Below are 12,416 nucleotides of genomic sequence, written 5' to 3' on the forward strand. Positions count from 1 at the left end.
TCGCACGCGCGTTGTCGACCCAATCCCCAATCCCCCCAGGAGCTCTGGTCACCTTACTCACCAACAGGAACACAATACTGCTTGAAAACAGTATTATTTTGCTGTGATCTTCTGTAAGGTCGAGGTACTTCTTCAGTCGGGCTGCGCAGATAGAATAGCATCGCAAGCGCGTTGCCGACCTTACTGTCAAGATCTGGCCACCTTACTCAAAGAGAAACACAACACAACTTGAAAGCAGCGCTAGTTAGCTGTGATCTTCTGTGGAGTTGAGGCACTTCTCCAGTCGACTGCTCCAAATTTTGAGCTGGATTTATCTCTGTATCAAATGGTTTTTACCTGTACTTGTGATACCCACGTTTTCGGATCGAATTAATCAGCACACTCAGTTTAATAGTATTCTAGTTTTATAATTTACTAGCATTCCGCCCCGGCTTCGCACGGGTATTTAATAAAAAAATTGAAAATATAATATAGCCTATGTCACCCGCGGACAGTGTAGCTTCCCTACAGGGAAAGAAATTTTCAAATCGATTCAGTAGTTTCGGAGCCTATTCAATGCAAACAAACGAACAACCAAATCTTTCCTCTTTATAAATAAAATCATAGATTAAAGATTGCTGTGACACCTTCATAGGCTGTACAACTAACTTATTTGTTATTTAGTGTTAGTATTAGATATAAGATTTGCTGTATTATTAGCTACTGGCTGTCCATAAATAAATAAATAAATAATATTAGTATAAGTAAATTTTTAATGAATCCAAAAAGTAAATTTAGTTGGAATTGAACCAACTAAATAAAAAACTTCAACTTTTTTCTAAAAAATTGTCATATCGCTCTGAAATATCATATCATATAAATATAAATATATATCATATCATATTGTTTTTTTTTGCAAACACTCTCCCATGCCAATAGAATTCGCCAAGCGTACCGTGAAACAATATTTAATTGTCGTCAATAAATATCAATTAAAAGAAGCGACTGCTCCTCGCGTCTCATTACAACTGATTGCCTTTAATTGTCTTAGTGGACGCCATCTTCGTATTCAACGACATTTTGCCACACTTAATAATGTTGTCCAAAACATTTAATTTATATAAATAAAAATGAATTGCCACAATTTAAGAACGCGTGTAACTTCAAAACGACTGTAGGAAATTGGATATTTATTTTGAACTAGCTGTGCCCGCGACTTCGTCCGTGTGAAATAGTGACGTTGGACAGTATTTTTTGGATATATCTTTTGGTTTATTTTGGACATCAGAATTGCTCTAATATTTTGTCTCTTGTCGCAAACTTGTGAAAAATTCACATAAACCTTACAAATTTCCATACAAACTCTCATCCTCTATTCCCTATTGTTATTTTACACCCTTGATGTTAAAACTTTAACAAACTTTTAATGTCATATTTATTTATATCGAATCAACAGCCTTTTTTTATGTCACTAGGTCGGCAAACAAGCGTACGGCTCACCTGATGGTAAGCGATTACCGTAGCTTATAGACGCCTGCAACACCAGAAGCATCGCAAGCGCGTTGCCGACCCAATCCCCAATCCCCCCAGGAGCTCTGGTCACCTTACTCACCAACAGGAACACAATACTGCTTGAAAACAGTATTATTTTGCTGTGATCTTCTGTAAGGTCGAGGTACTACCCCAGTCGGGCTGCACCATATTTTGAGCAGGAAATTCCTGCTGTGCCCTACCTCAGTTATGTGCCTCAGTTATCAGCCTAAAAAATAAGTTTCAAGCTCTAGCTCTAAATATGACGATACATCTATAAGACTTTTCACCCCCAATCTTCAACCCCTTACACCCCTTTTTCGCATTAAAAAGTAGCCCATGTCCTTTCTCAGGCTCTAGACTGTTTACCAAATTTTATTTAAATCGGTTCAGTATTCAGTAGTTTTGGCGCGAAAGCGCAACAGATAGATTAATAAAAGATTGTGTTTGTCAGAGCAAATTTTGTATAATAGAAAATATTGCAGTGTTAAATTTGCAGAGTCGACTAGTACTTGATGTTAAGACTAAAACCGACCTTCAAATGACTTAATAAGAGATCTATTCAGATCACAGCCAAATGATACAGCTTTTGAACAGTTTTTTGTTCCTGTATGCTTGCGAGTCAGGTAGGCAGAGCAGAGAAGGATCGGGGGTAGGATTGGCAATGCACTGCAATGATCTTGGTGTTAGAGCATTACATCCTTTACACATAATATAAAGTATCCGTTCTAACTTTACTAAGATTCGTACATTACGCGAGTAAGTAGTATTTTTTATTTTAAAAGACAAATTCTAAACAAAAAAAGACTAGATATAGCACACAAAGAACACAAAACACCATTATTATTTAGCATTATTACGACGAGTAGGTACGTTCATTGTGCTTAACCGATGCGCTAGTTGGAATCTTAATAATCCAACTAATATTATAAATGCGAAAGTTTGGATGTATGAATGTATGGATGTTTGTTCCTCTTTCACGCAAAAACTACCGAATGGATTTTAATGAAAACTTACAATAATATAGCTTATACATTAGAGTGGAGACCGTGTCTTGGCAAACGCAGTGTGGGACGTCCTCCAGCCCGTTGGACCGACGATCTACGTAAGATTGCCGGTGTAGGCTGGATGAGCATTGCGGAAGACCGGGATGTCTGGCGTGAACTTGGGGAAGCCTATGTCCAGCAGTAGACTGCGATAGGCTGAAATGATGATGATGATGCATTAGAATAACACATAGGGTATAATTTTTAAAGATAGTGTGTGAATTGTTCATAATATAACGATAATTGTCAAGTTACTATGAAAAAAATCTGCCATCTGTGAGCTATTCTGGCGTACGCTGCAAAAACTGTAGAGTTTACACGTTCACAAAAAAGTCCGCGACAGCGTGTCTATCTTTTATGAGTAAGCCAGTATCGCCAAAACAGTGAACCATAATTACAATAAAAATTGATATTTCTAATGCACATTTGGTAGTAACAAATTGATTTTTATATCACGGAACCGATTTTGATGAATTTTGGTATAAAGGTAGATATTGAGAAGATAATAAGCCACTCGAAGTACTTACTAATCCTGCAGAGACGAAGTCGCGGGTAACAGCTAGTATCTTTTAAATATTGTAAATATCTTATAACATACACCGCAACCAACCAAACAGAAAGCGAAACGGGCTAGTCATGTATATTAGTATGATGTATCAAACATTCTACAAGTAATTTTGATGGTCATTGCATGCAATTTTTTTTTTTTTTTTTTTGATTCACTAGTTGTAAGTGTATTACTTTAGCGTTATTAGCTAAATTTTTTTAGTCGATAAACAACTAAATTCTAGTCTTTATTATTTAATGCCTATTTTTTTAAAAAAAAACATCGCCTGACATTCCCATAAATAATATTACAAAAAAAAAACATTTTGTATGATTTTACATGACATCACGTCGTCGTCGTCATCAAAAAAAAATCTACGTTGAATCATTATTTGAAAAATAATATTTGCCAAAATCCAACAAAACATACTCATTGACCAAAAAAATTCCGAATCCCCGATATTTGTCCAATACAGAAAAAAATTCGCGAGGAATAATAACCTACAGAACCAAACTATCCTCGTATTCATCGCGACCCATCAATCCCGCGACCCTGCCAGCAAAATGGGTCCAATTCAAACCAACCAAGCTCGCGATTGGTCAAGGAATTAAAGTCTTACGTACCATATTTATTCATTTGACCGTCTCGCTGCCAATTTAGCGATAGACTCTGGAACACTTGGTTACATCGTGCAGTTTTTGAAGTTTAAGCGATAATGGTTGATTAAATAATGTCCCCCGGGGCTCGGGATGGTTGGGTGAGATCTACTTTAGTGGATATTCGCCAAAATGGCTAAGTTATTCTGAACTATCTGGCTACTGGACACGAGTGTTTGTGACAAGGACGGTGTCCAAGGTGAGGTGATTTGAAATGAATTGGTCTTAGTGTAATGATTTCCGGATTTTTGTGTTTTTTTTTCGGTTGAATGGTTGTGGATGGCGTATTGTATATTTAGTTTTAAATTTTATTGTCTTAACATTTGCGAACACAAAATAGAATTATCTAATTTGATGCAGTAGTACGAAATTATGGGCATACATATATTTCAGGGATTCATTTTTATTTAAATAAATAAAAAAATTAAAAATATATTTTCGTCTAAATGAAATAGTAGTAAAAATTTTGTTTTAGAACGTGAAATATTTTTTCAAATATTTTTAGATTTAACATTTGAATAAATTTATATAGCTACGTTTTTTACGGCTTCTTACGATAGCTTTTTTTTATTAGGAATAGACAAAAGAATATATTACTGTTTTTTTTTTTAATTATACAAATTACATAAAACCTGTTTAAATATAGTGTATTAAATTATTGTAAAAGAAATTTTTTGACACAAAAGTACAATATGTGTCATCAGCCATATAAAATCGACCTAGATATCTATTAGGCAGAAGACCCAAGTTTAAGATAACTTGTCAAAGATCAATATTATTATTATAATTATATATTATATTATTATTAAATATTATTATTATTATATATTATATTATATTATTATTATATTATTTATTAAATTTTACCAAAGACATGAAAATAGAGACTAAAAAGTGGTTATTTAAATAAATATATACACAGTGTCTACATTACTAACATAGATAGTAATAAATCAGTTTGGTACTTTTAAAATTATATTATTTTAGTAAATAAGTAAATTACACACGTACGCGTACGACTAACTACTGCACCGATTTGCACAATGATATGTTATTGTAAGAATAAGGTTAGAGAAAATTAGAAAAAAAAGTGCGTGCGCACAAAGTACACATGTCAGAAGTGAAACCTCTTTGGCAAACTAATTTTTAAGTCTCGTTTATATATATACAAATCTAAAGCTTTAGATTTTCGTTCCAGCGCCAGCGACAAAAACGTTGTCGTTCCATCAAAAAGCTGCCGTTTCCATCAGTAAAAATGTTACCCTCATGCGCCTGCAGAAGTTTAACTTCAATAAACTTTTTTAAATATTTATTTCATTTAGTTTCAAATATAAATAGTTAAATATCTACATAGTAAAGCTATTTTTAAATTAAGATGAACGAAAAATTGTTATAGGTAGTTATCAGTATAATTTGACTTAAAGAACGTAGTTAGAGTAAGAACGTATTTTTAAGTAAATCTAAAGAGTTATGACATTAGCGCAGGATCAAATTTAGTTAGTCAGACTATAATCCGGTTATAGCAGGTTACTCTCAATAACCGTCAGGTTAAAGTCACTTCCACAACCGTTTAGACCAAAGTAACCTAATCCTCTTAATAAAAGTGTAACAAGACTGAATAAATGACCTAGGTACGGCTTGAATATGTGTGTGTAGGATTATCAAATTTCTAAAAAGTTTAAGAAAAAAAATTATATCTACAAATAATTTAAAATAATTTTAAGTACGTGAATGTGAATCATTTTAAGTATTTTTTATAAGACAATTCTTAAGATTTTTTTTTGTTAGTTAAAAATAAAAATAAACAAAATTCATTAACCCATTATCTACTACGGAATCGTCAGAGGATTATTAAAAATTTGCGAATATGTCAAGAGCGTGTTCGGGTGCTTGCTTTCTTCATTCTTATTTTTTACTAGCTGTGGCCGCGACTGCGTCCGCGCAGAATTTAACAAAAATTTATTGTTCAATTCGCAGTCATAAAAAATATACTCTTTATTATATCAGCTATCTGCCAGTGAAATTCCCTCAAAATCGGTCCAGCCGTTTCTGAGCTTAGCCGGAACAAACACACAGGCAGACAAAAATTGTAAAAAATGTAATTTTAGTATATGTATCGTGTAATATTACAAACAGACACGCCAATTTTATTTATTTGTATAGATGTATTGATATATACTGTAATAATAACGACAGACGTTTATATTTCCCATATAGATGTTTGTCGTGGTCTGGACGTTTGTGCTTGTATATTGTCAATGTTTTCGGATTCCCGATACAGGAGTACATCCTGCTGGGGGCCGTTGAGTGTGAAGCGTTTATTATTTATTAATTTTAAGAATACTTAATTAAATCTAAGTTAATAAATTAAATACGTTAATAAATTAATTACTCGTTAAATCTCGCTCAAATTTCAAGAGAATCATTAGAATCGGTACACAGTAATAAGCGATGAGATAATATAATTTAAAAAAAATTCAATCGAATTAAGAACGTCATTTTTCGAAGTCGGTTATAATGTGTCCTATCTGCGTTTTATAATCTTTGAAAATCTATATTGTAGTGTCTTGTTACTCGTAATGAAACATACGAGTACAGTAGATGTTGTGATAGTTCTATAGTGACAGCTGCTGACGGGATTGACTGCGAGGTATCTTTCTAATTGTTTCATTTTATTACGAGAAATATAGTTGCCTGAGACAAAAAAGAATATTTTGAGCCTCACAAGCCTCATTTTAGCAGCCTTTAGTGCTGTACTTGCTGCTAAATTCAAAGCATTATTTTGGCCCTTAAATTCCTAAAAATAGGACATGGAGGTCAAAACTGCGATTTTAGAATTTTACTTTCAGCCTACAGAGCCTACCGTCGCTTTTTACAATTTTATTATGTCGCACCAAAGACGCTGCTGCCCGTCTTCGGCATGTGTATGTCGAAGCCAGCAGTTGGATGGTTATCCTGCCATCGGTCGGCTTTTTAAGTTCCAAGGTGGTAGTGGAACTGTGTTAATCCTTAGTCGCCTCTTACGACACCCACGGGAAGAGAGGGGCTGGCTATATTCTTAATGTCGTAACCATACAGCATTAAAAAAGTGTGTATAGTGGCGTATTTTAAATTTTTAAAATGTTACCGTCATATTGAGGCTCAAAATATTCTTTAAATTTTGTCTCGGGTGTATTCGTAGAAAATTTTGGGTTACCAGATGAGAATTTATATATGTATACACAAAATGAATCCCTATTTACCTCAGTTATGGCATAACTAGGAAACAACTTTACCGATTGTAATTTTTTTAAAGTCGATAAGAAAAAAGTAAATTATGACGATGTGAACAGTTCTTTATTGCGAATTCGAGATTGGTTTAAAACAAATAACTTAGTTTTGAACGTCAAAAAAAGCCTATTTGAATACATCTACTTTTCATTTTGATTTTAAGGTTTTGAGACTTTGTAGAAGGTTTTTAGAGAACGTAATGTTTGTCTTGTAGGTCACCTACCGGGTCCAATTGAGATAAAAACTATCGTATCTCCCAAGTTGGACCAAATTACAGATGCTTACAAAGTTTTATAAAAATTGGTTCAGTAGTTTCCGAGTTTATCGTTAAGATACATCGTGACACGAAATTTTTATGTATATAGATGATAAGATATCATTATCATTACAGCCTATACAGTCCACTGCTGGACATAGGCCTCCACAAGTTTACGTCAAAAATAACGTGAACTCATGTGTGTTGCCCATAGTCACCACGCTGGGCAGGCGGGTTGGTGACCGCAGTACTGGCTTTGTCACACCAAAGACGCTGCTGCCCGTCTTCGGCCTGTGTATTTCAAAGCCAGCAGTTGGATGGTTATCCCGCCATCGGTCGGCTTCTTAAGTTCCAAGATAAGATATAGTCAAGCATATTTAATATCGGAATAAAAACGAAAAGCTGTCAGTGTCGGACCATCCTAGCGATTCCAGACAGTTTTAGAACTGCTGGTCTAAAGTTAAACTAATGTAAAAAAAAAAAACGCACCTGGTATAGTAACAAATATTTTATCTAGTAAAATGACATGGGTAACTAAGAGACCGTTATCTGACTTATTAGAAACAAAATTCGGACAAAACTGAACTCTAACAGCCTGTTAAGATTTCACTGATGATCAAAGACCTTTTCAATTTAAGGGGTTAAAGCTTAGTTAGCCGCGAGTCTCGACTGCGGGGTTGCGGATAACTACGTCACTATCATCGTTATCATTTTTTTATTGTAACAACTGGGATCGAAGGCTTTAAATATTCTGAGAGAAATGAAATCCTCAAAATGTCAATGTCCAATGAAATCCTCAAAAATAAGCCCCCGAACTAGAAACAGAATTTGCATAAATATTAATAATCTTAACGTGGAATTAAACCATTACACCCAGAAAGTCATTCATTCAGATTAGTTAATTTTAAAAGTTTCTATTTCACCTCTATTTCCACTCGACTATTCAATAACGCGATAATTTTGTCGTTTTTGCTTGATATAAATCGAACTTACTGTTTAATCTTGAATTTCTTTTATATATATGTACGCTTCAACCTGTAATATCCCACTGCTGGGCATAGGCCTGTTTCCCCATGTAGGAAAAGGATCAGAGCTTAATCCATCACGATGCTCCAATACGGGTTAGCGGATTAACATACATTTAACATGTATGTATGTTAAATTGTAACCAACAGTTACTGTCAACTATCAATCCTTCCAGAAATCTAATTGGTCACTCGATCCATAATTATTATCGTGGTATTTTCCATGTTGACATTAATGATCTCCCCAGTTACATTAAAATAATTATATATTATGACCAAGCTTTTGTGAACCATTAATCGATCATTCCAGAAAAAAAAAAAAAATTCTACGCAATTGCTCATAAAATTCGTCACTCGTTCCATAATTGTTTTCGTGGTATTTTCCGTGTTGACATTAATCAGCGCCTCTCGATCGTTAAAACTGATATACTTAATTGATGTAGACTTTGTGAGATGCCTTGGCCCTGAAAATTGTCTTTAGGATTGTGTCGGACCTTTTCAATTTTACTATATAGATACCAAATCTGCTTCTGCTATGACCTTTTCTATACCCAAAATGATGTCTGGAAGAAATTGCCTTTTAAGCAATAACATCGCCTTTTTACACCTTTCTTTGCTTGTGACAACGACACCAACAGTTTATACTTCGCCAACTCGAATCGATAAGTTGGTTTTCTAATGCAACTTGAATAAATGTGTTTTTTTTTTTTGTAATAATAAAAATTGTGTAATTGCAATAAATAAATTAACTATTAAAGATACCAAATTTCAAATAAGTTTCTTAATTAATATAAAAGGTATCACGTTTTTCCCTTTTATAAGCCTCTATTGTAAAGTTCACTTTTATGAGTTAGCTTAGTATAAATTGCTGGTGTCGAATTTATGTTTTTATTTTTATTATTGGTATCCAATAAAGTGTATTAACACGTGGTTCAATAAGTCCCGAGACTAAGTACTAAAAAAAGGTCTTTTTTATAAAATTAATTTTTATTCATCAACATAGTCTCCTCCAAGAGCGATACAGTGCCTCCAACGCTTTTCTAACTTTTCTATCCTATGTGTGTAGAACGATTTGTCTTTGGCTTCAAAATAAGCCTCCGTTGCTGCGATAACTTCACTATTTGAGTCAAATTTCTTACCTTGAAGCATTTTTTTGAGGTCTGCAAACAGCCAGTAATCGCTGGGGGCCAAGTCTGGCGAATAAGGGGGATGAGGAAGCAATTCGAAGCCCAATTCGTTAATTTTGGCCATCGTTCTCACGGACTTGTGACAAGGCGCGTTGTCCTTGTGAAACACCACTTTCTTTTTGTTCATGTGAGGCCGTTTATCCGCAATTTCGTACTTCAATCGCTCCAATAAGCACATGTAATAGTCACTATTTATATTTTGCCCCTTTTCAAGGTAGTCGATGAAAAGTATTCCATGCGCATCCAAAAATATAGACGCCATAACCTTACCGGCCGATTTCTGAGTCTTTGGACGCTTCGGGCGGCTTTCACCAGCCGCTCTCCACTCCGCTGCCTGCCGATTGGATTCCGGAGTGAAATGGTATATCCAGGTTTCATCCATTGTTACATACCGACGTAAAAAATCCTTTTTATTATGATTCATCAGCGCCAAACATCGCTCTGAATCATTGATACGTTGTTCCTTTTGATTAGTTGTAAGCAAACGCGGTACCCACTTAGAAAAAAGCTTTTTCATAGCCAAATTTTTATGTAAAATAGTGAAAACACTACCAGCTGAAATCTTCACTATCTCGGCTATCTCTCGCACTTTTACCTTCCGATCTTCCAATACGATTTTGAGGACTTGGTTAATATTTTGTTGAGTCACTGCTTCATTTGGACGACCTGAGCGTTCCCCATCATTGGTGTCCATGCGACCGCGTTTGAAGTCGGCATACCACCGACAAATGGTTGCTTTAGAGGGAGCTGATCCTGCATAACATTTTATAAGCCATTGCTGTGCTTCAACGGTATTTTTTCCCATTAAAAAACAATGTTTTATCAACACGCGAAACTCCTTTTTTTCCATTGTATCGAAATTACAACCGTAGCGTCACTTAAATGTTTCAAAATCAATAATTTTATTGTTCCATTTTTAAAATTTTGACACATATTCTTGTATTGATAGCCAGTACTTTTGAAAAATCAAAAGAGTTTTTAATATATGCGCCATTTCCAGGTTAGTCTCGGGACTTATTGAACGATCTAGTAGGTTATACTGGTAATTTTCTTGATACTCGTGATTTTTCAAATGTATCCATAGAACGATAATACGTTTCACCACTGTTTCTGGATTATATTTGGGTTTCTTGCTCAACATACATCTACATAATAAAAGGCAGTGTTCAGCAATTTCTACCCTGTGTCCTATATTAAAAAAAAGCGGTTCAGTTTTTAAAATATCAAATTAATTAAAAAAATAAATAGATAACGGTTTAGTTTTTAAAATATCAAATTAAATTTCAAACATCTTGTTTTCGGCTCGTGAACACTTCGAACGATCAAAAGGAATCATTTTTTGAACGTACGCTTTAGTGTATGAGAGCAATATCAATCCGTCCACCTATCCATCACTCAATTTCATTTAATGCTAGTTGTTACAAACGTGAAAGTTTGTGTTACTGCTTCTGTACCATTAAAATATTTCAATTTTTATCCGTTTGAGAGTAATTTATTTATAAGAAACCGTGTGGTGTCGTGTGACACCAGACAGGAACGGTTAATAATAATAGCAAACTGCAATAATAATAACAGTCACCACGTAGACTATACATAAGACACCGTATAGCCATCATACATGGAGACTAGACATAAAAATCTTACGCTTTTTTTAACGTTACTTGCGTTTCATGCTCGCTAGGGTAATCCTCCGCAACGAGGAAAGGAACTTCGTTCCGAAAAAACAAACAACTCTTTGCTCTTTTTTACAGTATTGAAGTAAACTGTATCAATTATGTCAAATGATAATGTTGCCTAGAAAATTTCTTGATTCAAACTATCGCTGTTCTTTAATATTCGAGTCCAAGATTAGAAAAATCTCTTAAAACTTCTGCACATAATTAACAAAGTATACTTCTGTTTCTAGGAGCCGTGACCCCATCGTCTCCACGAATCAAATCAATCGAGCGACGTACCTCGGCCGATTCAACCCTCAAAAAGGAGGCCACATGGAGGCCATTCTAAACTTCCAGCGAACGTATTTGATCGGCAATCGCTTCACGAAGAAAACCTTCCCCGGGCTCGTGCCCCACATACAGTATCACATCTGCCGCTCCAGCACCAATATGCTATTGAAAATCGAGAACCAACTCTTACAACGGCATCGTCAGCGGGAAACGACCGGGATCAAGAAACTGTATAACTCGTTCTTCGTTCTCTTCTAACCTAATCGTTACTTTTCACCGTTCATTCATCAGATCATCCGTTCATTTAGTGACTAAAGTGTTGTGCGGGCGATGGCCCGAGTGTAATGGAATATTTTGAAGTAAAAGACTATATTATGCATGAGAGTCGAAAGGAGGACTTCGCTTGGGAGTCGTCTGTGAGATTGACTTCGGTGGGGAGTAACGAGGAATTGGCGATGTTTCTCGAGGAGAGGGAGGGGAGGAAGAGGAAGTGGCAGGGGGATGGGAAGATGATGAGGCGCGAGGATGGTGAAGAGAGGGAGCAGAGGAAGGTGCCGCCGAAGAAAATTATGGGTGAGTAGATTCTATATCTCTTATCTAGAATTTTTCGATAGATTACCGGTTTTGGACAAATGTGTTAATCTTTCTGGGAAGTACGAGAAGACAATGAAGGAAACGTCAAACGTTTTGATATTTGGTTGGCATTATATCGTAACTTGCGGTCAGCAGCCAAACTGTTCAGACTCTTCATAGGTATAGCATAGCACATCTAAATAAGTCTTGACGAAGAGACGTCTTTTTGATATAATACATCAAATGTATTAGCTTCTATTATAATCCAGTGGATCATGTCCAGGTTGGATAAGTTTTTTTTAATCTTTTTTTATTGCTACTAGCAGTTTCCCGCGTCTTTGCTCGCGTAAAAAATGATAATATTTACATAGAGGAGCTAAAGTAATGTATGATCGTAATAT

General features: G+C 35.2%; 1 protein-coding gene across 1 annotated transcript; it reads left to right on the forward strand.

The window, feature by feature from the left end:
- Positions 1-11,484: 11,484 nt before the first annotated feature.
- LOC123667903 lies at positions 11,485-11,700 on the forward strand. The gene has a single exon (XM_045601736.1). The coding sequence runs from the start codon at positions 11,485-11,487 to the stop codon at positions 11,698-11,700; it is 216 nt and encodes a 71-aa protein (XP_045457692.1).
- Positions 11,701-12,416: the final 716 nt, after the last annotated feature.

Source organism: Melitaea cinxia, chromosome 29 (assembly GCF_905220565.1).
Source record: "Melitaea cinxia chromosome 29, ilMelCinx1.1, whole genome shotgun sequence".
NCBI lineage: Eukaryota > Metazoa > Arthropoda > Insecta > Lepidoptera > Nymphalidae > Melitaea > Melitaea cinxia.

Bases quoted from the DNA above. Each gene is read 5' to 3' on its own strand.
- LOC123667903 (XM_045601736.1), top strand. From the start codon at position 11,485: ATGGAGGCCATTCTAAACTTCCAGCGAACGTATTTGATCGGCAATCGC.